Source organism: Miscanthus floridulus, chromosome 12 (assembly GCF_019320115.1).
Source record: "Miscanthus floridulus cultivar M001 chromosome 12, ASM1932011v1, whole genome shotgun sequence".
NCBI classification, from domain to species: Eukaryota; Viridiplantae; Streptophyta; class Magnoliopsida; order Poales; family Poaceae; genus Miscanthus; species Miscanthus floridulus.
Window position 1 is genome coordinate 68,740,439 of NC_089591.1, and position 24,944 is coordinate 68,765,382.

At 41.9% G+C, this 24,944-nt stretch overlaps 2 protein-coding genes, 2 long non-coding RNA genes and 3 pseudogenes across 5 annotated transcripts; 2 read left to right on the top strand and 5 right to left on the bottom strand.

Moving 5' to 3' along the window:
• The first annotated feature begins 1,453 nt into the window (after nt 1-1,453).
• LOC136496063 (uncharacterized) lies at nt 1,454-2,077 on the top strand. Its single transcript, XM_066491793.1, has one exon. The coding sequence runs from the start codon at nt 1,454-1,456 to the stop codon at nt 2,075-2,077; it is 624 nt and encodes a 207-aa protein (XP_066347890.1).
• Nucleotides 2,078-5,764: 3,687 nt separating this feature from the next.
• LOC136496652 (zinc finger protein GIS3-like) lies at nt 5,765-6,358 on the top strand. Its single transcript, XM_066492380.1, has one exon. It carries the CDS (start codon nt 5,765-5,767, stop codon nt 6,356-6,358), a length of 594 nt encoding a protein of 197 aa, XP_066348477.1.
• A 2,322-nt stretch (nt 6,359-8,680) lies between these two features.
• On the bottom strand, nt 8,681-12,020 carry LOC136497557 (uncharacterized; annotated as a pseudogene).
• Nucleotides 12,021-14,716: 2,696 nt separating this feature from the next.
• On the bottom strand, nt 14,717-17,436 carry LOC136497204 (uncharacterized). 2 transcript variants are annotated; one of them, XR_010769243.1, is made up of 4 exons: nt 17,359-17,436; nt 17,194-17,266; nt 15,744-15,845; nt 14,717-15,059 (listed from the first exon to the last, which is right to left on the bottom strand). It is a non-coding gene; the product is annotated as an uncharacterized lncRNA (long non-coding RNA). The 2 variants fall into 2 exon arrangements; XR_010769242.1 differs by lacking the exon at nt 14,717-15,059 and adding an exon at nt 15,104-15,661.
• On the bottom strand, nt 17,431-18,359 carry LOC136497203 (uncharacterized). Its single transcript, XR_010769241.1, has 4 exons — nt 18,347-18,359; nt 17,936-17,988; nt 17,769-17,826; nt 17,431-17,686 (listed from the first exon to the last, which is right to left on the bottom strand). It is a non-coding gene; the product is annotated as an uncharacterized lncRNA (long non-coding RNA).
• LOC136497202 (protein TORMOZ EMBRYO DEFECTIVE-like) overlaps nt 18,350-24,944 on the bottom strand; it is a 76,105-nt pseudogene continuing 69,510 nt past the window's right edge.
• Nucleotides 20,410-24,930, bottom strand: LOC136497201 (protein TORMOZ EMBRYO DEFECTIVE-like; annotated as a pseudogene).

Here is a 24,944-nt window from a genome sequence, read left to right on the forward strand (position 1 = left end):
CGTTCCACAACAACCCCCCACGCCTCGCCATGTTCCGCGCACTCCATTGGCCCTTGGCCGTCGACGCGGTGGTAGAGGACGACGAGCAGCCGTGCCCGTGCGCGCTCGTTAAAACTGCCTCAGCACCAGCACAGTGAAATGATGGTTGGCGCGTAAAAATGCTGCCTCTCCTCCATCATCCCTTTGGACCAGAGAGCGCAACATGTGGCGTCCTCACAAGTCTGGCCCAGTTGTGCTAGAATTATCTGGCCGTAGTAAGCCCAGTTCCCATCCAGACCAGTTATTAAGTTATTGGGCCTGTACATTATGGGCTTCTACCTCTAAAAAAAACACATTATGGGCTTCATGTCATTCTGATAGATTACCTCTGTTCCTTTTTTTTTTTTTTGATCGGAGATTACCTCTGTTCTAAGCTAAGACAGCCTGGACCCTTCTTGATTTTTCTGTCTTTTACCGTATTTATTTAGTACTATATGTCTCCCTATATATATAATAACTAAGAATTGGGATACCGGTCGGTTTATGGCACCTTGGCCGGCTGGCGGCGGATACTTTGGGATGTTCGTGCCGTACGGACAAATTGATCCAAGATGTGTATGCTACCTGTGGATCTCAATCTCATCGAACGTCTGCTTATCTATGACGTGCATGATGACATTTGGTTTTGTGTTACCACATACTGTCGGTGAGATTACCTAAGTTCAACTCTGGCATATGCCTGGGACAGTGGCGGAGCTATAGGGTATGTCGGGTATGCACCGGCATACCCTGCAATTCCGGCAATAGAGCAAGAATATATATATATATGTATATATACACATATACACTCATCTGCTGTAGTATACTAGAGCCGAGCCTGACTGCCTGAGCGTGTGCTAGTGCGAGCCGCGAACGAGCGTGAGGCCCAAGAAGGAACGCGGCCCATGTGGCCAGCGACGGAGACGGGACCAAGCAACAACGCCGACGCCAATACGGAATTACGGATCGAGGCAGCGCGTCGGTTGGACTTCAGTGTTCGCCCTGTCCTACACCGACGCCAATACAGATCGTTCACGCCGTCGTCTGTCGCCCTACCCTACGACGGCACTGGCCACTCGCCCTTGTGACCTCATGTCCCGTTCGGCCTTCGCCCTATCCTCCGACGGCACCGGCCACCGGCGTCTAGGTGAATTTGTGATCGGAATTGTTCAGGTGAGATTCAATCTTTGTTGTTCGACTTTTTAAAAAATTCATGTGTACTTTTAATTGCTAATTGCTTAGCGCTAAAATTATAGAATCATCTATCCCGTGGCGAGGTGGAGGATTTTTCCCAACATCAGAGTCAATCTAGATTGATCTTTTGTTTAGTACTCGTATCATGTGAGTGATCCATAATCGCATGTGAGAGTTCAATCGTGCAAGCATAATTTATTTAATTATTTGGCACTGTGTTCTTTGTAATATTTATGCAGTTATGAAGAGAAACGGGGACACTGCATCTCTTTTTCAGAAGCAGGCAGCAAAGAAGAAGGCAGCGGCAGCTACTGCTACTTCTAATCCTGATCCGGTTGAACCTGTGGTGAAAGAGCAGACTCATAAGAGAGTAGTTGAGAAAATTGTAAATCCTATGCCACCGCCACTGCCACCACCACAACCGTCTTCACTGCCACCAGTTTATAACATCAATCGCCTTCCACATGATCTAGGTGAAAGACGTCATATTCTAAACTATCCTGTTAATGATCAAGATGCAATTCGAAGAGCATATATTATTAAAGGTCCATTCAAACCTTTTGCACATGATTTTTCAAAAAGAAAGATTTCAGATAGGGATCGGGGATTCAACTATTATTGGATGTACAATAATGATTGGCTTGAGTATAGTATTAAGAAGGATGATGTGTTTTGCTTCATATGCTATTTGTTCAAGAAGGGTATTGGGTCAGACACATTTACTGTTGATGGCTGGAAGAATTGGAATATAGGAAAGAAAGCACTTCGCAAACATATGGGTTCTAAGGCACATATTGCAGCTCAAGAGAGATACATTGGCTTTACAAATCCCAAGGTAGCAATTGATTATAATATTGAGAAGTAGAGTGATGACGATTTTATCTTTATAAGAAAATGTTGACTTATTCACTTAGGTGTATCAAGTTTCTTTTGCATCAAGGGTTGGTGTTTTGTGGACATGATGAAAGTGAAGAATCTAGCAACAGAGGAAAACTTCATTGAACTTTTAAAATTTCTTGCCGGAAATAATGAAGAAGTGAAGAAGTATGTTTTGGACAATGCTCTAGGTAACTGTATACATTTTGTGACCGGAGCGTTTGAGAACTTTGAGTTTGTTTTCTTTGCACACTTAATTATATTATTCTTGGATATACAAATGAGTTATCTGAGTGTTTGCAAAGAAGGGACCAAGATATTCTTAATGCAATATCACTTGCTAATGTGGCAAAGAAAAGAATGCAAGAATTGAGGTCTAATTGTTGGAATAATTTTCTTGAGAATGTCACTTCATTTTGCGATAAACATGGTGTTGAAGTTCCTGCTATAGATGGTGATTATGTTCCTTATGAAAAATCAGCAAGGAAAGCTTGTGCCCGAAAGCAAACCAATGATGACTACTTTAGAAGAGATGTATATATTGGTGTCATTGATCAAATAAGTCAAGAACATGATAATCAGTATGACAAGATTAATATGAAGTTGTTGTCTTGTATGTCGGCCTTCAGTCCTTCCAAGTCATTTGCTTCTTTTGATACACAGAAGCTACGTAGACTAGCTGAGTTCTACCTAAAGAGTTCTCAAATAATAATTTGCTCAAACTTGAATTGCAACTAGATAATTATATTGATGACATGAGACAGGATGATAGATTCAAAGGACTATACAATATTGTTGATCTCTCAGTTAAGCTTATTAAACAAAGAGGCACAAAGTGTACGATATGGTTTATGAGCTCCTCAAATTGGTATTACTTCTATCTGTGGCAACGACAAGAGTTGAAAGGGTATTTTCTATAATGGTTTTTGTGAAAACAAAGTTAGGAAATAAGATGGGAGATAGTCTTCTGGATGACTGTCTAGTCACTTTCATTAAGCGGGATATTTTCTTTGAAGTTGATGAAGATAATATAATCAATATATTTATGTCTCTTCAAAAGCGTCGAATAAAATAGTCACAAAAATAGCATTGTAAGTCTCTGGTTCTCTTTTATGCCTTATTTCAATTATCGGTGTGGCTTTTGAACTATTTATACTATACTTAATGAATGGTTTGAACTTAATCCATTAATTTAAGCCTTATTGTGTTATTTAGTGCATATTACGCATATACCGAATCATGTTGTCAATTTTACAATTATTATCGAATTACTGAAATAGATTTACCGAATTGTATATGAAAATTTTTGGACGACATACCCTTAGACAAAATCCTAGATTCGCCACTGCCTGGGGAAATGAAAACCCGGAGAAGATGCCCAGCTTACATATAGTAGTTCTTTTGGCTAAACAGTGACAAATTTTGCCCTAGCTTTAATTCCACCTAACATGCAGAAAGCGGGCAAAAATTATTAGTTACTTTTAATAACTGACACGGATAGTTCTTCAAGATGCTTAATATCCATCCACCTCAAAAGCAAAAATAGAGTAGCTCTTTCTCTCGAATAGAATTCCATTGTTAACCAATGGACGCAGCTGAATAGCTGGCCACCACGTTTTGCACAGCACACCAATAGGCACGCCACTAATAATGTTTCTACTTGACTCTGTCCACTACTGTTTGTGTGATTACTGTGTCCTTTCTTATAAATATGTCCGAAACGGTCTTTTTCCCTCGGATCAAGTGTTGCTAACCTAACTGATGACGCATTACATACATCATGCAGCATGTATCAATGTCAAAATAATGTCAGTTGATACAAACTCCTATAGTAATAAAAAAACTCGTTTTCTGCTAAAAAATTGGGATCTAAAGCGGTATATCTTCGAAGCATATCGTCCCTGTTCGTTTGGGCTGGTTTGGCTTATAAGTCATGGTTAAAAGTATTAGTTGGCTGGTTTGGTGTGAGAGAAAAATACTGTTCATTGGCTGATAAGTCATGGACTTATAAGTCAAATACGATCCAGCGAACAGGCTGTACTGCCGGCCTCCAAAATACAAATAAGACTTTACAGCTAGAGACGAGGACGACAAGAAGGCACAGGCACTAAGACTCTCTTCGCTCGACAGAGATATTTGACCTCATCGACAACGTAACCTTAGTTAACTAAGGACCACGACGCAACCTGCATACCGTATGTATATTAGATGCACATGTATTTATATATGCTATATATGTTATCTCTGTTCCAGGACATGGAAACATACATGTAAAGTTGAATGCAACTCCGTTGGAACAAGCTGAAACATACGTATGCATTCTAGAAGCTAATGTCTGAGGGAGTTCTTGCGAGGACATGCTGCAGGCGAAGTAACCAAAGATCTATCAATATATAGCTGTACAGGACACTATGTACAGCTTGCTGGATAAATTATTTTAAGAACAGACACGGTTCTGCCTGTGATTGTTATGTTAGCTTAGTTTGATTACTCAGGAAAGATTCACTCGGCTTGTCTGAAACTTTCAGTCCAATGGCAGCTCAAAAAAGTCCCTAGTTTAAGTGTACTATCAGACTGTTAATTTAGTATTTACTACTAACTTGTCTTGGATCTTTTTCTTGCAAGTACATGTTTGCAGGACAGGAGGTCATCGTTATCTTCGTCACTATAGTACTATTGTACAAGTGTTCCTTTCTACTTATCTGCAAATTAATACTGATATTCTGAAGCTGCTGCCCTGGTTCTGAATGTAGGCAGCATTATGCCGGACTACCGGATGCTCTAGTATCAGCTGTTTATTCCTATGCATTTTAACTTCCCCGGTTACATGCATGCGTCTACCACAGAAGGCACAGAGAAACCTTTTCTCTTTTATTTAGTTTACTTTGTATGGGGAAAACAAATAAATTAAACTGGACAGTCCGTCAGCAAACGAGAGTCCCTGAACATAATCAAAAGATGCTATTCAGAAAGAGCATGACTCAAGGAACCAGATTAAGTAAAAAGGAGCAAATCAATTCCTTTTAAGATTGTTAGTGAATGCTAACCTGAAATTTTAAAGGTGTTACATATTAAACGAGCTGCTTGTTAAAGGTGTGATTTAGGAGTAGCATTATAACAAAAGGTAGCCTTTGCAGAGGATGTATACTTCTCAGTTCTCACCCTTGTAGACTTAGTAGTTATTGCAGAAATTCTTGTCTCTGCTGATTAGCCATACGGAATAGTAACAAAAACATAGGGCATCATGCAAGAACAGCTGCTAATACTGGTGATTCCAGAACAGAATGAAACATGGTACTTCATTTTCACCCAGATTCTAGACCTCATTGATCCCAACACAGATGCAAAAAACGTACTGCAACCAAACCGAAGAAGGCAGTGCACCACAGCTGTGGCTGGAGCTCCTACCCTAGCTATTCCAACTTCCAACGGCTGAGCCCCCAGAATCCACAGGTGATACAACCCATGGCAGTTGTGCACAGCCTTCTGCGTGTCTCACCTATGCAGACAGGAACAAAAGCACATAACACGGTGACACAACCAAAGCTCTCCTCCTCTTGTTGTCTCTTGTTCACTCCAACCACCCTGTGCCAGTAGGATAAATACCCGGCAACGAAACCGCCCGCATGTCTCGTCGCCGTGTGAACTGAAGAAAGCACGAGAGCTAGCTCCATCAATGGCGCCTACCAGCAGCGTAGAGCATGCACACGTAAAGCACATCACGTTGCACCAGTTCCTGAAGCAGCAACAGCTGCTGCAGCACCGGCTGAAGCCCGCCGTGATGTGGGGCTGGCCAGCGACGGCGGGAGCTATCAGTCGCCACGTGCCCGAGGACGTCGCGGAGGACGACGACGCGCTCGGCGGGGCGTGGCCGCCGCGCTCGTACACGTGCGCGTTCTGCCGCCGCGAGTTCAAGTCCGCGCAGGCACTGGGTGGGCACATGAACGTGCACCGCCGGGACCGCGCCAGGATGCGCGGCGGCCACCATGGCGGCAGCGCCTCGGCGCAGCTGCAGCTCGGAGGCGCCGCGACGTCGCTGGCCACGGACGAGACGCCCCACGCCACCACGGGCGCGGCGAAGTACGCGGTGCTGTACCCGATACTGAACTCCAATGCCGCCGGCGCGGTCCTCATTCCCAGCGGCGAAGTGCTGCTCTCCGGGCCGGTGGCGCTGGCGCCCGCGCACGACCGTTGCCACGTGAGTGATGATGATGACGAGGAGGAGGAAGACAATGACGTCGACCTGGAGCTGCGCCTCTGGTGGCCGTGATCGGAAACATCATGGAGAGCTGATTTTTTTTTTTGGTTGTCTTCGTGATGATGTGTGATTTTTTTTCTGTCTATTTCATAATTATTTCTCATCGAATAATTAATGGCATGGGTTTTGCGAGCTGCCATTGATTGGAAACGAATGCCCGGCGTTTTAGCACAGGGTGTAAGAGAAGGACAAACAGGCCTCCGAATGGCGGAGACAAGAGGAAAGAGAGGCTGGCAGTATTCAAATTTTCCCACATAAAAAGGCCCTGGTTGCCTCGATTTAATCAGATATATTTATTTACAATAATTAATATAGTCATCAACAGGCTGGTGTGGTTGCATAGATTTCCGACAGTTTTGGGGCCGGCTGCAAACTATGAAGTCTAGAAGCCCAGCGCACCTTGAATTGTTTAACATTCATGTAACTTACAAACGGTATTTATATGTAATAGCTGTATATTTTTATTTCAATTTCACTTCGTGGTGTCATGGCGGCACACCCTTCGGCTCGGTTCGCTTCGCTGAAAAAATAAGCCAAAATATTATTTCAGCTGATTTGTTGTGACAGAAAAATAATGTTTCGGCTGAAAAAAATAAGCTGAACAAGACGGATTATAAGAGAAACGAACAACACCTTCATGACTCAAGTAACCTCCTATTCTATATCTATACATAATAATAAAGAGGCAAAATTTCTTGCCGCAAATTTTTTCGTCAACTCTGATCTGGATTCTGTTTTTTTTTTGTCCGCTTATCCGTATCTTTTTCTTGTTTCGTATCTTTTTATTCCTTCCCGCGTTCGTGTTGGGCCCGTTCGCCTCTCTTCGTGCAAGAAACCCAGCTCACTCGTAGGCACGTGCAGCCACGCAGGCGCACGCCCCACCCATTGCACGCGTGCAGCGATAACGCGAGAGCAAGCGAAGCAAGTAGCCCCGTGCCTTGCTCCAATGCTCCTTAGCTCGATGACATCACGTTTACGTCACACCTAAATAAGTTTGTTTTCCTTTAGAAAAATAAATTAAGATATACCATCTAAATACCGATATAAATAAAGACATCCTTATCCGTCCATTCTAAGATCTATGGCCACAATTAAAAGAACCCATAACCCTTCGCGATGGACACGGTCCGTGGTGGACCGCACCCTCGTCCCGCCGCTAGTCCATGGCCCATGGACTGGGTGCGCAGCATAGTGCTTACCTATTTCTCAATCTCGCCCCTACCTTTATTCTATATGCACGCAGTGGCGGATGCACGATGCGGGATAGGGGGGCTAAAACAATAAAGATGTTGATTTGCATGAAGATTTAATGGTGAAATCAAGCTTTTGCTACAGTGATTAGGCTAGCCAGCTACCCTGCCATCTATAGTGAACTACAAATAGACCCTCATCAGATTAAAGACTACTTCAAAATAATGTTATAAGTATTTCGTTTTTACAAAAAAATTACTACTAATTTCATAATTACTTAAGATGACAATACAAATCAGTTTTCAATTAAAAAACATTTCCAAAAAGATTTAATGTTTGATTTTTGTGAGCAGATTGCAGATCTGCTGTGCTTCAGGCAACAATAATGCTTTTTCTCTATATTACAGGTTTATCTTAGCGTATCTTTTCGCTTGCACATATACATCATTTTTAATTAAAAACAAAAAAAATACAGGTACCAAATAATTAAAATTCAAATATTTGGGTGCATGACTAAATTAGTTTGTTTATACATTTTTACCGGTTTTCTACTACCTTTCTCTCTTGATAACGTTTACACATACTGATTCCTTTGATTTATAGGAAACGAATAACCACACAAGCTTAATCATTTGTTCTCCTAATTACGAAGGAATTGTTCAGCAGCGGGGCAATATGCATAGTTTCCGTGATTTGAGTGAACAGACTCGCATCTCTTCTTTGTGCATCTCCACCAACCAAACATGCAGGTCTTAAAATTTATTTGTTTCACTTAAGGTTGGATTAAGCCTAATTAATAAACTTGATAAACATAGATAGTGATATCCGAGAATCATAGCAATAAATCATGCGTCCCATTGCAATGCACGGGCATTTTTGCTAGTTTGTCTTAAGTTTTCAGGAACCTCGATGGTAGATGGATATTTCATTTCATGGAAAAACTAACAAGTCAGTTTCGATACGCATGATGAATTGTTGATGTAAACGAAATTGTTATTTGATGCCCAGTAGAGCTAACAAGAACAATTTGACAATTTTTCAGTAGGAGTTTCAAGTAGTATTCTCTAATCTCAGCACCCTCCTGACTCTGCACCCAGAAACTCATTACGGGCTAAATAGGGCACCACACAAGACACAACAAGAAGCTGCAAGGCGATAGACATCCGGAATCACGAAGCGTCTAGCGTCAGCACACAAATAGAAAGTACATTGACTGCATCAAGCTAATCAATACAAGTCCTTTGATTCCTCGGCTTATTACAGAACTACTACTTCAACACGACGGCTAAAAATTTTAAAGAAAATCGCACTAGTAGAAAAAGATACTAGTTGCTAATGCGATTGGTTAAACATACCATCCAGCTTCATCTCTCCAGTTTGCATGCAGACTTTTTCCCTGGATTTAAGTAAAAAAAAAAAAGTCCATGCCTTATCTTAACACTTCTTGGTCTGAAAATCGGCAAATTTTGAAAATTCTAACGGTGCATTCTGTCACACCTCATGAACCTGCAACACTATTGCTGCACTTTCTTTTCCTGAATGATGATCATGTAGCACTTTCACCTTGCACAAAACCATGTTCGTTCAAATCTTCCACCACATGCTCATTATCGCTCAATGAGGAAATCCCAATCTGCAAGTTCATTTGAATGAGTATCCAATTAGTTGACATCAAAAGTTTTAAAAGATACATGCATCCCTTTAAATCGATTTGATTTCTAACAGAATCCCACATGAAAATATTTACAGCAGAATTTACTGAGCAGCTGTTTTTTAATCAAATGAGTAACTTGTAAATTAGTGTGTAGAGTTGAGACTCGCGAGCAAAAATCATAACTCAAATACTATGTGTTCAGGAAGTTGAATTACATAAATAGAAGTTCAGAATTTCAGATGATACAAAACTGAAAAGGTACAAGTTCTTAGGATGGTTCTACTTCTGTTTTGTCTTTCAGAGCCTCATTTTCCCCATTGCCAGTGACGCGTTTCAACCGCGAGGCAGCTTTGTCAATCGCCAAGTTCAGTTGGCTTATCTTGTCGCCCAGAGTTTGACGAGTTTTCTGGATGCACTCAGCATATTAGCTATCAAACTTACCTGTCAAACAAAAAAAAGTAAGTACATTTGGGTCCATACCTCTAAACCTTCATCATAATATTGACCCTGCCGTCTTGGCACCCTCTGGAGGCCAGTTTCATCAGATTCGCTATCTTGTCCATTTTCATCCAACAAAGAATCCAATGTTCTGCTGATCTGCTCAAGTATGTTGAGCAGTTAGCAACCACTTTTCAAATTAGTAGTTATATGACAAGAAAATCTGGAAAAAAATAGCATCTAGAGCAAGATTAGTGTAGACCAACACAGATATTTCTTTCGTCAGTTATCAACTATTAGTAAGTAGCTCATATGCACAATATTTTAGTTAGAAATCTGCCATGGCGAATTAGAAGAATATATTTGAGTTTTTCGAGATCAGAAATTGAGAAACTTTCTTTCTGCCTTCAGGAAGACATTGCATTATAGGTTTCTGTTGGCTACTTCGAGCATTGCTAAGCAAATATGGTGATTCTACAGGCATCTTTTACAGGGATTTTCTGTACATGCACCAGTGAAAAGTACTTGAAGATTGGGTAATACCTGAGGAGCAAAGACATATCCAAGTGTTCCAAAGATTGCTCCCCCTATAAGAAACCCAGCCAAAAATCCTCCCCCACCTTTAGAATCTTCACTGTATAACAAGATAGTTACACAAATAGTATAAGCATGAAGCTGAAAATGTATTGCACACTATATGTGGATTTGGATGGACATGATCTAAAGACAAAGTGAAAAGGAGGGAAAAGGTAATACAGGAAGATGCTTTCAACACTTCTGCCAAAATGTTACAAAGTAATTAATCAGACCTAGTTGAAAGTGAATGTTGAACCAATTCAAGATGTTCTAATGTTATACCATGATCCAAGCTAGCTATCTTCAAGATTGCTTACATTTTAGCCTGACATGAACTGTTCAATTAGAATGAAACTTCAATTGCTAGTTGGTGTTCAATTGAAATGTGACTAGAGTAAAAAATGAGCATTGATAGTCACACTTGAAATCAACTCACATGTAGTTTCAGCTTAAAAGACAACTGAACTGAGCACTGTGCACTCTTGCCAGATCAAATAATGTTCGATTGTTGTGCGAGTAGATAGAAATGAACACTTAAAGCCATCAATTCTAAACAGACCAGGCTTAATTCCAGCTAAAAAAAAGATAACTGGATTGGGAACTCTTGTGCATCACTCTGTAACACTGTAACACAAAGTGTTGTATCTAAAGACGGAAATTAAGGGTAACTCTGTCGCCTCTGTGCCTATGTCTACATTCTGTCTACAAGCATATATGAAGAGAAAAAGTGCCATGGATTAAAAACACAACCTCTGTGCTCTGCAGATGGTTAACTTTCTACAATAATTTGTACTCTCAGAACTTGAAGGAACATGCAAGATGTAAACGATTTCTGTTTGACTTTAGCTTGTTGTTCCTGCAGACGAATGTATTTGTATGCACCGTACCTTGGACAAAACACAACAAAAGGAACGAAAAGTTAAAGACAATAAGAGCATGCAACAAATGCACCACGGATTCAATACAACTCACAAACCAATATCTAGCAACAAGCTCCACCTTGTCGCTAAGCAAGTAAACACAACATCTTGAATTATTTCGTTCAGAATGGGTCAAATTATCACTTCATATTACTTACACTGATAGTTTTCTGGAAAGTTCCCCAAAAACAAATAGCGAATTCGCTAACCTTCTATATATAACATATTTTGGCACTTTAGGGCCTGTTTGGATACACATGGCTAGTAGATACTAGTTGGGGCTAAAAATTAGCTCAAATTAGGTTGGCTAGCAAGTTGGCTAACAACTAGTTAAATACTTACTAAAAAAATAGTCCACTTATTAGCCCTCCTATTTGGATACACTAGAGCTAATTTTGGCTAACTTTGAGCTAGCTAGCAATTAGCCTTGTATCCAAACAGGCCCGAGTAGCACACGCTTCAATCAATTGCACTTAATTTCTTAACAGGACCACGAAAAAAAAAATCCCCCCATCCCCTTTCCCTCCCTGACTTACCTCCCCCTTCACAATACTTTTTCGCTGTGCATCTGTTCCTCACCAGTGAGGACTGCCGATAAAATACAACACAGAACTAGCAAGATAGCTACTTGAACCACTAGATCCTTAGCAGAGAGCGATTTAGTGATTCCTTAGACTGTGGGCAGTGGAGATGACCAAATATGCCTCCACGCGTATGCAATCTGAGCAAGATATGAGCTGCTGAGACTGGGGGGCACTCACCAGAGACAGAGAGGGCGGCGGAGGGAGCGGCCATGGCTGCCATTGGGTTCGGCGAAAGGGAAGCTGAAGCTTTGCCGAGGGAGGACGATGAAATCGGCAGCCTATCCTGCTGCCCGCCGGCTTCTAGCTGCGTACGCCGTACGTGGCCTGGCCTCCTTCAGTCCTTTCGTCAGGGCCCAAAAGGCCTCTCCGTTACTTCTCCGCGCCATGGAAACGGTTGTTGGGCCGGGTCTGTGAAGTTGGTTGCTCTAATTTAGGACTGGTAAGGTGTTTGCTTACTCGTTGCTCAAAAAAATAAAAGGTGTTTGCTTACTCATTAGGCCACTCATCCCTTGCTCTGTTTTAGATTTGTTCGGTGTTAGTTTGGGCACATTTAAGTAAATTGCAAAATATTTCTAACATTAAACAAATGTACTATAAAAATATATTCAATGATGAAATTAATGGAACTGTGTTTGATATTGTAAATGTTATTACTTTTTTATAGACTTAGTCAAATTCGAAGAACTGAACTTAGGATAAAACCAAAACCCTTTATATTTCGAAATTGAGGGAGTGCAAGTTTGTAATAAACACGTTAAGAACATCGGAATCAGATGGAGAACTTGAAGATGGGGAATATTTATTCTTTGAGTGTCATTACGTCCATTTTCTGTGGCAAGCAAGTAGTTTACATTTGTTCCATAGTTGGTCTAAAATGGGAGGCAACAAACATAATTACCTATATTGGCTGGTGGTGCTTCTCTTTGTTGGGCAATTTGACGACAAGGAACAAAATCATTTTTGACAATGGTCACCTAAAAACATTTTTGTGGGTTGTCTTTAGGGGGATACACTAGCTTCGGCTCTAGGCTCAATTACATCGCTCGAATGATTGCAAAGATCAGATTTGCGAGGCGTGCAAATTACTTGAAATAAGTGTCATATAGTTTTTGGCCCCGTTCGGATGGTATGGTTCTGGAGGAATTTGGATGGTTTGGAGGTATTCTGGAGGAATTTGTGAGAGAAAAATATTGTTCCGGATGAAAAAAGAAGCGGATCAAGCCGGGTTTAAGGGCACACGAACGGGGATAATGAATGGTCTTTTGTGTACCCTCTTAGTCTCTAGTTTAGAACTTGTAATAAGTTTAAACATTGGGTGTGTATGGACTATTTTCCATTATATAAAAAGGTAGAATCCCTGTCAACTAAGGGGCGACCTGGGATCCATTCAATAAGGCCTTGTTTGGCATAGCTCTCAAAACTAATTGTCCGTTGAATTCAGCAGGAGCTCTGCCAAACAGTTTTTTTGGAGAGAAGTGGTTTTATGCTGATTCCGTGAAGTGGTTCTCTGAAATGAACTAAAAGGCTAAGAACTTAAAAAAAAAAGTAGCTTCTCCTGATTCTTGAAAGTGATTCTCCTATCGTGATTTTAAGAGTTTATGCTAAATAATCAAAGAAAATCACTTTTAGCCCTAGAATCACATCTCTCACAAAAATTAGATTTCATAGAGAATCACCTACTAAAACTCTGGAAGGATCTGAGCAAATTCTTCTCGTATAATAAAGTTGATCCTTATTGGTAGATTCTCCGGTGATGGCGATGCTACCGTTCACAGCGCACACCATCGTTGTCAGGGCCCAAGCGTTGTAGAACCTGCCTGCCTCGTGCCAGTAGTACTAGTACCCTTTACACTGCCGGAACGTATGTGCGCCCCAGGGCGCCGGCCCGGGCCATACGCACGGTGTGTACACTGGTGGCAGCCCGGGTGAGGTGGGGAGCGGGGCGCGAGCGGTGCCGGTGCGCCATGCATGGCACGCGAGCGGCTGAGCGAGCACGCAGTAGGGTGTAGGGAGGGAGCCCTACGGCTGCCTCTGCAACTGCAAGCGTCTCCATCGACCGACGCCCGGCGCGTACGGCACCGCGCCTGCTCCGGTGTCCGGGCTGCCACGCCCACGCCATCGGGGCGCCCCTTCCCATGCGCGGCGGCCCGGCCCGGCCGGCGGGCGCGCCGCGCCCGCTCGCATTAGTAGCGGTGCACGGCCGGGCCATCAGCTTGCTGCGGGTGCGTACGTGCGTAGCAGCTCAGCCACTTGGAGAGAATCTCCAACGTACGTCCTGCGCCTGCTGCCTGGTCGCCGGCCGGCCGGCCGGACTGCTGGCCCGATCCATCTCGTCGGGTCGACGCCGTCACCAATGCATGCAAGGCAAAAGCTGCACCTGGTATCGGGCTCCTCGTGCATATGCAGGGGCCGTCTCAATCGCATTATGTTACGTGCATTGCTCGCCAACTTGTTGATCACTGTACTAGCTTATTAGTGCTAGTACGCACCACATGGCGGGGAGGACGGAATTAGGAATCCACTACGCCATGCTCCCGGCGAGAACATGCACGAGGTGGTGTGCTTTTGATTCGACTGTTTAGTTACCCGTGACGCGGTCCACATGGCACCGTCCTCGCACTGGCCGGCAGCTCTGCTTCGACGCAGGGAGGCACCGGCGCGTGAGCGCGCTGGGTTTTGACGTTTATTTTGTACCGCTCTGCAGACTGCACTGCATGCCGACCCTTGGATTTCGATACACCCAGCGAGCTGGGCCTCTCTCTGCACATGCACATCACAGATAATTTGCACCTCCTGCTCCTGCTTGGCCAGGCAATGGCGTGTAATTAAGCAGGTTTAATTGGCGACTGCTGGCCGGTTAAAGCTGCTCAAGCACAAGGATCGTGTACTACAATATGTATGGTTACTGTTTGGACGAGTACAGTACGTCGAAGAAATGTTACTGTATTCGATCGATCATGTACTACAATATGATAGGACTACATTCTTTTTTTTTTGTCAGCAGATATGGTCGAGGATCAGGATCCATGCATGTTAATTACTGTACGTTCTATAATTTGGGAACGAAGTACCGTAAGCAAGTACATAAAGGTGCGAGATAAAAAAAAGTACATAAAGTTGCACATATACCGAAAGTTGAAGCCTTCTAATGTAAAAATGGCTAGAGTACTGCTTGGAGCTTGGGCGTGCCCAACGCTATACGCTGGCTAGTAGCCATAGCGTCCATCTCAGCATCCAGTGTCCAAATCCCCAGCGTGTCAGGTTGCTTGCAGGAGCAGCGGAGGCCTCGTCTGGCAGTGCAGAAGCACTCGAGGCCATGTTTAGTTCCCACCGAACTCCCAACTTTGACACTATATAAAAAAAAGATTCTCCATCACATCAAATTTATGGTACATGTATAGAGTACTAAATGTAGATAAAATCAAAAACTAATTGCATAGTTTTATTGAACTTTGCGAGACGAATCTTTTGAGCCTAATTAGTCAATGTTTGAACAATAATTCACAAATATAAATGAAATTGCTACAATATTTGCCGTCACATCAAATACTGTGCAAATGCCAATTCCGACGCCAACTAAACGTGACCCTGGACTTGTGGCAAAGAAAGAACTCAGTGACACATCTTCCTAGGTAAAGCAAAAGCTACTCGCTAACTGCAGGTACAGAAACAGGATGTTAGCTTGCGATGAGATGAGTTTTCAAAGCACCGTCGCCTGTTCGCTAATGTTTATGCTGAAATATTATGAGATGAAAATATTATTTCATGGGTGAAAAATAGTTCTGAATAAGCTTAAGCGAACAGATCACATATCTTTTGTCATTTATAATGACTCTCATAGTGTGAAAATATTATAACAGTGTTACACATTTCATCGGTTGATGTTAAGTAGAGACAATGAGACTCAACATTTACTGACTCGAGCAGGGACTTGAATCGCATTTTTTGCTTCCTACAAATCAAAAATATAAATGAGGTTGCCAAATCATGAGCAAACATCCAATTTATAATTTGCTTCTTTCGAGCCATCTCACCATCATCATAGTGGCGTAGACTGCAGGTTCTTCTTCACTTGTTTTCTCCTCCAGTGGAGTGACATTAATCTTCCCTGCAACTGGCATGGTCTTTTTGGCCTCCTATAGAGTAGCATGTTGAAGCGGCGTCAACATTCATGTTACAGAGAGGGAAAACTAAGCAGTTAAGTCCACTAGCCACTATTAAAAGAGATAATATAAGTGCGAAAATATGGTTTCATCCACAGAAAAAAGGACTGTCCAGTTAAAATCGTTCTAATTTCCATCAAAGTAGAAACTATATAGCTGGGACTATAGATGTCCCCTCCCCCTCTCTTTCAAGTATCCATGATTTTTCTTTTTGAAATAAAAAGATGGAGAGAATATCTAACTTCAGTATGATACCTAGTTACCAGTAATTTCTACCAAGAAAAGGAAGCTGAAGTAACTTAGGTAGTTCCTTCCATATACTGAGTAACGGTACTTCACACTATAGCGTCTCTAGTACCCTCTAAACACTCGTAATTCGCTTTCTCTAAATGCCAACTAAGAAGAAACATGAATGAGTACCAAAAAAGATGCAACTGGACTGTATCAGTAAGGAATCTACTAAACCCTGGTGTCCAAAACACATCTATATTAAGTTTATCACTGTTGCACATCTCTAGTCACGGTTCACAAGGTAATAGCAATGTCAAACAAAAGGACTGGGGCAAGGGACACAAGTTCAGTCATCAGTCATCATGAGACATCGATTTATCAAGAAGTTCAGTTCCACGATGGATCTAGTTTTATCAGAAATCCTGACTAAACTATGACCGAGTACACAATTTATTAGGATTACGTAGGTTGTGTCTTGCTCCTATCGACAAAAAGGGCCATGGCAATGCACTTGTTTCAGGGAAGAAAAAAAATCTAGTAACACATACCTATCTCTGATGGACCTCCCATGTTACATATAATTCTTCTCCTAACAAGAACCACTACAATCTGTTCAGCTCTATTCCATTGTTACAAATATCTTTGTCATTGCCTAAACTTCATCGACCATATCCAAGCATCCAAAATCCAGATAAGTGTTCCACAATAATTGTAGATCACAATGTCAGAAGGGGGGAAATATACATTATGTGCCAAGTTCCAAGTGTGTCTAGTTACTCCATTTTTCATCAAAGGAAATAGATTTTTACAATTAATGGTAGCAAAATACTATCATCCATCAAAGGAAAACAAATGCAGTGCTAAAAGGCATGTAAAAACAGGCTCCACAAGGATGTTGACAAGGATATTCACATACAAATTGAAATGGTGCAAAAACTGCAAAGTTTATAACAAAAAGGCAACCAAAGACAAATTGTTAAAATGTGGGGTCACTGACTTGGACAAGATTTAGCAAAGGAGTATAAATACATCAACTATGAAGCACTTGCAAATCTTATGAAACAAAACAACACGCGTAAAGTAAACATACCTCCAAATCTTCAGCAGATGTACCATCCTCTGTGTCAGCCTCAGTGGTCAGAGATGAACTTTCATTGTTGTTTCTGCAATGTTCAACAAATAAGCATATTAGCAGGCAATTGAACGTCAGGTAGAATATACTACAGGATGAAAAAAGGTAAACATGTGCGAAAACCTGCTGGCCCCTGCATCTGTTGCAACTAATGGAACTTCTGTGCTTGTTGCAACAGGAACAACAGCAGGTACTTAGATCCACAATTTTGCACGTCAACAATTGAACTGGAAGTGTTCTCCACATTGTGTGACGGGGCAGCACCAGGAGGAACAGAGTTTGATGACCCATCATGTGAGCTGGGAGCAATTATACCAACAGCAGATGACGACTGATTAGCAGGTATAGTAGAAGGTTCAGAGGCAGCAGATCCGACAAGAGCACTAGCAGCTATTCCTGATTCTCGCTCAGGTTGTTGATTTGATGCCTTCTCTGCCAATTCACGTGCAACCTGAGAGAGAAAATAATTGCAGCAATAATGTAATTTTCGATTAAACAAATATAGATGGAGAAAAGAAGAGCAAGAAGAAAACCTTTAACTCATCAGGAATAGTCCATTTTGATTGCTTGGTCACTTTGTTGAAATAGCACCTTCAATTATAGAACAGTCAAAATATGGAAAGAAAATGGAGGATTCATTACCATATTGACATATAAATAAAAATATCTCAATTGGCACTTAATTCCAATATAAACTTACTTTCGTCCTTCAGGTGTAGTAAATTCTTTCCATTCGATTGAGGCATCAGCCCTCTGTTAAATTAACAAAACCCATTGAAATGCAAATTAATACAGCAAGGACACATTAAGTACATTACTTATATTAGAGAATGAACTTCCCTCAAATCAAGCAAAAAGAAACAAGAATGATTTCTTGGTCCTTTGCAAGTGCTGCTTAACCGAATTTAAAGAATCAATCTAAATACATAGAAAGCACAAAATAACGCAAAAAGGCCAAAGAGTGTGCATGAATTTGTGCACAAAAGCACATTGGGAATTGAACTCTTGAACTTTTTAGTGAAAGATGATATCAGGCACAAGCATAGGGCTAGCTAAACAGATCAAAATCATATGGCTAAGCTGCATGACTATAAGCAAACAGCACACTAACCTCCAAAGGTGTCAGTCAACTCAACTGGTTTCTCCCAACTTGATTGCCTTGTCTTCTTATTGTAGTAGTACCTAGAAAATGAAAGGGAAAAAATAAAGCAAACCAAATAAAGAGAAAATCAAAACATGAAATACTTAAATTACAAGAGCTTATAATGAAGTTAATGAAAGAAAGAAATTAAAAAAATACTAACTTTTTCCCCTCGGCTGCAGTGTGCTCCTGCCAGTCTGAAGAGCTAGGATCCTAGACAAGTTGACCTTGTCATTTACAAACTCAGTTATTCCAAAGTCAACGATATAAAATATTGAATAGTAGACAAAAACAATTGATGCATCAGAGGTTACAAAATTAGACAAAAATCAAGTGATGAAGCATAGGTCTGGCAATACTTACTGAATAAGGCCCCTGTTCGGCTTGCTGAATTTTGGCTGAAACTGGCTGAAAAACACTATTCTGACTGAATTGTTGTGAGAGAAAAACACTGTTACAGCTGAAAAAAGAAGCCGAACAAGCCGGATATGGGGTAAGCCGAACGGGGCCAGAGAAGGCAAAGTTGTTGGAGCTGACACCAGGCTGGTGCCTAGACTGCACTACAGGAGGCACATGAAGGTACATTCTTTCCTGCACGTGACCCAAACATAATTTCAAGGAACTCTAGATTTTCTGGTGGGCGATCTTTCAGGTTTCTGTATCCAGGTGTGCTTTTACGTTTCTGTAAAATAAATAAAATTATTCTTATTTATATTAAACAAATATTAGATGTTTTTTCTAAAGATTTAAAAGAAAAAGCAAAATTACCTTTAGGATTTTGTCCCACCACTTATTGTCCCTGTTAGCAACTGGTACTGCCTCCACTTTCTCTTTCCAGAAAGTGTAAATTCTTTTTGCAGAAAGTATCTTCTCTCCTACATTCTTTTCATCAGACGGTAGTCTTTTACCGTGGAGTTTTTGTGCTATCACCTTGTATGATAGTTTTTCTGAAAATTTCATTTCCTCAAGACAACATTCATACAACAGTTTTGTATTATATTTATTCCATTTGATTGTCTTTTTACGATATGTTTTGTGACATTCAAATCAAATAATCAAATAATTAAAAAAAACTTATATAACAGTGTAATAGATCTTCAATCAAATAGAAAAAGGAAGAGCAGCAAATTATGTCTTACAGAGGTGACGGGGAGCAGTTGGCTTGTCTGCAGTGCCTAGGACAGCCGAACCGGTGTCCTTCATGATCTTGACAGGACTGATAGTCTTCTTCTTCATAACATTTTCATGTGGTTCTATCAAAGAATCCTGCAAATGCCAACAAGTTAAAAGAAATTCGACGAAGTTCAAATAAGAACATTCAGCAAGTCACTTATTAGCAACTTTACCTCTTCTATATGTTTAGAATTGTAGGTACCCATCCATCAGTTCTAACATTAGGTATTTCACAGTTTTTCTTCCAGCAATATATATATAAGCAACGTGGTAGTATTTATCATCAATTAACCATAACACTTATTAGCGCTTATAAATAAATATCAAACCATATTTCCGCTCATTTCAGTGTAAATTTTATTTATTTGTTATTCACGTTCAAATAACGGAGGCACCACACTGTCGTTTGTGGTGATCAATGCAAGTTTGAAATAATTACTACTTGATGTTCGCATAGTGTATTTTGGAAACTTGACTTGTGGATTTCAGAATGCTTATTTTTGTTACTGTGGACTAAGAACATACAGATGTTGATGCTACTCCTAATCTTCATGATCGGTGATTACAGATGGCTATGATGCTACTAAAATCAGCATGTTTTATTATTAATCTAGAGATTTGAATTTACAAAATTCACCATACTACTAGTGTGGACGAAAATTTGACACTAGTCTAGAAAAAGAAAAAACGACATTAGGCAAAACTCAAAATTACTACTACATGATAAGGCTGCACACATCTAAAATCACTTACTACTGCTGCGAATATCAAATAAAGGCCAAATAAGTAGTACTACTTCACCGGTCCTATATATGTATATATATATATATATATATATATATATATATATATATATATATATATATACAATGGGGGATAGGCTGATAGCTGCCCCATAGGGGGTGACGGCTACCCATACCTCAGATCAGCGACAAGTGGCGCCATGGACTGTTGGATTGGTAGTCCTCTTTTGGCAAACGAAGTACATGAATGAAGCGTGTTTGGCCTTTTGTGGCTGGTCGTTTGCACCATATAATTAATCATTAGTCATATGAATAGTGTTTAGATATTTTCACCTACCCAAGATGCAGCAGGTTATTGCGTTTGTGGCTTTCATTGGCAAGGGTGAATTAAAAATTGAGAAACATGTGGGGCCCACCTGCCACTTATTTTTTAGTACAAAAGTATAATTTATGTACTTATTTTGTAGATAAAATCAAAATGCAAATTAGTTGCGCCCGAACGAATAAAGATTGAACACTTCATGGATAACCATGGATTAGAATAAGATGCAGACCAGGGGCGTGCCGGAAGTGAGCAATGGCTAAAGTGGACAGTGACTGAGGGACATGTGGGCCCTACGTGTCACTTATTTTTCTTTAGAAAAATTATAGCTTAATTTGGGTCTTATTTTGTAGATAAAATCAATACAAATAATATGATGCAAACAAAATACAAATTAGTTTGTGGTTTAGGAAATAGTATCGTCTACTACCTCCGTCCCAATTTAAATGCATGTGAGATTCAAATGGGCAAAAATATTGTAGCTGGCAAATTACAATTCTTACTCTAAAAAGTGCAGCTGTTGTCACTGTCACTGTTGATTGACGCAGCAGCGTGTGGAACCGGTGAATCAGGGGATTTTTTATTGTCGTGATCTGCACGAGAAGCATCTGGGAGCATCCGGAGTCCACGTCCAGACAGCCTCGGTTGATTTTTTTTTATTTTGATGACACAAGTGAACTTTTTTAATTTTTTTTGTCCCACTTGCGGCTGCTCAGTCTGACACGTGGATATGATAGCCTGCATTGTGACCCTTTATTTTGAGAAATTTTTTTAATGTTATTGCTGGACGGAGGGAGTAAAGCTTATTATCAATCAAACATCTACTCCGTAGCCTTTTCACATGCATTGAACGGGAGAAACACAGCTGGCTTGTTGGTGTGGTCCCCTGGCAAGAGAGAGAAGAGAGAGAGAGAGAGAGGTGAGAGGGGACGAGTACTAGAAAAGTCTTTCCCTTTTGTCACGACGCAGCAGCAGGCAACGAGCTTTTCATGAAGCTCATGCAGGTCTGCTCCATGGTGGGCTCTCTACGCGGGCATCCAGGCCCGCCTGTCAGTGAGCATGCGCCGTGTGGTCTCCAAATTTTACTGTAGCGCGGGCAGAGAGGACGAGCGGTGGTTTACTGCTTGGAGAAGGACGTCAGCTTTTTGAAAACAGGAGAGAGTGAGCAACCTGCCAACGTGAACATGAAAGTTTAGTGATAATCCTGCATGGGTGAGTTGTTGGATGTGACAATAGTGTTTCGGCTGGTACACAAAACTGCTGTGTACCAGCTGGTTCGGGCTGGTTTCAGCTGATTCAACAGTGTTCTGTGAGAGAAAATAAGTTGAAACAAGCTGATACAAGCGAGACAAGTCGAGCCGAACACGCCGAACCCCGAATTTTTTTTTTCTTCGGAACTTTGAAACGTGAATGGTGATTAGTTGGAGAATGTGCTAGCAATTACTACTGATAAGCAGACCACAAATAGACCGAAATCCACATGATAATTCCTACACGAGATGCAGCAGGTTATTGCAGTTTTAAATTAGAGTTTTAAACCTCTCCATAGATCCTTTCTGAGATCGAGTTAATTCCTCGATTCTTTGCTTTTTCTTACGCTTTTGATTTCCCAATTCATATTTTCTAATCCGTTTTGAAGAAGACATGGCTTGCAAGTTGGAACAATATAATTACACTAGATCAATTTGTGTACAAAGACAATGCACAAAAGATTAACTAAATAAAATAGGGGCTGGGCATGGAATTTATACCAGGCGATGATCTCTGTTTGGCGTCTCCGATCTGGGTCCGGCCATCTGGGATTGCGACTAGGTCTCAACTCTCGAGCGACCAACAACGGCGAGGGCGAGGAACAAGTCCAAGCGACGAAGCCACGAACTCACGAAGGGTTAGGAACTTACGTGAAGAAGAATCGCCAGCCACAGACTTTTCCGACTCACGATCGTGGACTCAATGTGTGGTGCTTTTCTCCGGTAGGAGTAGGAGGCCACGTTTATTGGGCCTGTGACTAATTTACTAATTAAAACAAGCCCACAATTATTATATATACTTAGGATACTTTGTAAATTTTAGGGCCCATGAATTTTTGGGGCCCAGTTCGGTCGCACTGCCCGCACGGGCCCCAGGACGCCATTGCTCGTGATAGATAGATAGATAGAAAAGCAAGCATCCTACTTGCAATTATATATGTTGAAAGCGTAACAGAATGTTTCACTTGCCTTCTTAAGGAAATCCTCCTGCTTATCTTCCATGGTGCAATCATGCCACAGGTTGACGACAGCATCGGCTCCACCAGTAGCAACCATTTCGGTTTTCATGCCAACAGCCAATGCCCAGACCCATGGAACAAATAATAGTGAGTTTGAGTCCCCTCCAGCAATGAGACAGAAAAGGAACTCTTCCCTCATGCATGGCAATGATGTCATACCTTCCCATCATGCTTATCATAAGTAGCAATGCATTCATTTGTCTCGATTGTCCATAGCTTCCCTAGACCATCACTTCCTACATTTAGGAACATCAGAAGAACAGAATCAACTTGAAATGATGAAATATACCCAAAGACTTAGCCTTAGATAGGAGTGCTTGGAAAACAGCTATTCACGTGCCTGAACCTTGATGGCTTCTGCTGGGTTTCAACTCTAGCCTACCCCAACTTGTTTGGGACTTAAAGGCTTTTTTTTTTGTTGTTGTTGTAGAAGAAGAAGAAGAACAGAATCAACAAGACTCCCTAAAGGCTCAAGATAATAACTTGGACGAACAGCTTATTTTCTATTACCACAAGAAACAACTTCAGTTCCACGTGAAAGGAAAGAAGCTTGCAGAACACTTATGTATGACCCTCAAATGTCTTCAAGCATGAGCCATCAACAATGGACCATATTTTGATTGTTCTATCACCAGAGGATGTCATGACACATGGTTCAACAGGAGAAAACTCAACTGATCAGATTCCTCTTTTGTGCCCCTGAAGGACAAAAGAGGACACTAGGTTAGGGAGTAGCCATATGCAAGCAGTTCGGTCCTACAAAACAAAATTTGATAATATATAATGAAAATCACATGATGTAAGCCAGATAAAAGCACATCTAAAAGAACTACACCCTCATTTCCAAATTATAGGTCACTTTAGCTCGGTCCTAAGCCAAATTTATAAATTCTGACCAAGTTTTAGGAAAAAAATATATAATTAAGACATTTCTGGTGGATTTAATGAAACAAATTTAATGGTGTAGATATAATGAATTTTTCAATAACCATGCTCAAAATTAGAGAAGTTTGACTTAGGACAAAACCAAAGTGACCTATAATTTGGAATAGATGAAGTATCATGCTACAATCTTACCTCAGAACCACTGCAAACAAGGCCATCATTAGGTGAAATTGCCAGAGAATTAATATCTTTATCATGTGCAGCTACAACAGCCTTTGCTTTAAGAGGGACTTCATCCTCAGCATCACCAAGGGCATCGTCCCAGGTCCATACCTTGATGGTTCGATCGCTAACAAAAAGATAATCTTAATAACAATTTTGGTGTCACTTCAATTTTGATGTCACTTCAGACAAACAAAGATCACAGAAACTGAAGAGCAAACCTGCTGCCACTCATAGTTTTTAAGGCGGTAAGGCGAGGTGCGGCGCTCCACCCCCTTCCAGACGCCTAGGCGAGTTAGGCGCGCGGCGAGGCGACGCCATACACATACTCTAACATACAGAGCCGCAGCGAGCAGAGGAAAGAGCAGAGTCGCGGAGCATAGCAGAGTTGCGGAGGAAGAGCAGAGCCGCAGCGAGCAGCAGAGGAAAGAGGAGGGGAGGATATACCTGCCAGTCGCGCGTCGCGGAGCAGAGCAGAGCAGAAGTGGACGGCGCCGGAGTCGGACTTGCGCGGACGAGCGGCCTCGCGCGGACGGGCGTCCTCGCGCGGCTGGGACGGGCGGCCTCAGCAGCGGAGCAGAGTCGCGCGGACGGGCGGCCTCGCGCGGACGGGACGGGCGGCCTCAGCAGCGGAGCAGCGTCGCGCGGACGGGCGGCCTCGCGCGACTGGGACGGACTTGCGCGGGGCAGTCGCCTGCGCCGCCGCCGCCGCCGGATTTGAGGTGCGTCGCCGCCCTCTCCTCTCTTCCTCTCTCCTTCCTTTCCCTCTCCTCTCTCGCTCTCTTAGACGCGATGGGGATTGGGAGCTTTGGCGGGAGGTGTAGGCGCGGCGCTGCTGCTTTTCCCGCGCGAGGGCGTCGCGCCGCTCTTTTCCCGCCCGCTCGAGCGCGCGGCGCCGCTCTTTCCCCGCGCCTTTTACGTCCGCGGCGTCCGCCTCAGCGAGAAGGACGACTA

Coding starts and splice junctions, on each gene's coding strand:
- LOC136496063 (XM_066491793.1), top strand. CDS start 1,454: ATGAAGAGAAACGGGGACACTGCATCTCTTTTTCAGAAGCAGGCAGCA.
- LOC136496652 (XM_066492380.1), top strand. CDS start 5,765: ATGGCGCCTACCAGCAGCGTAGAGCATGCACACGTAAAGCACATCACG.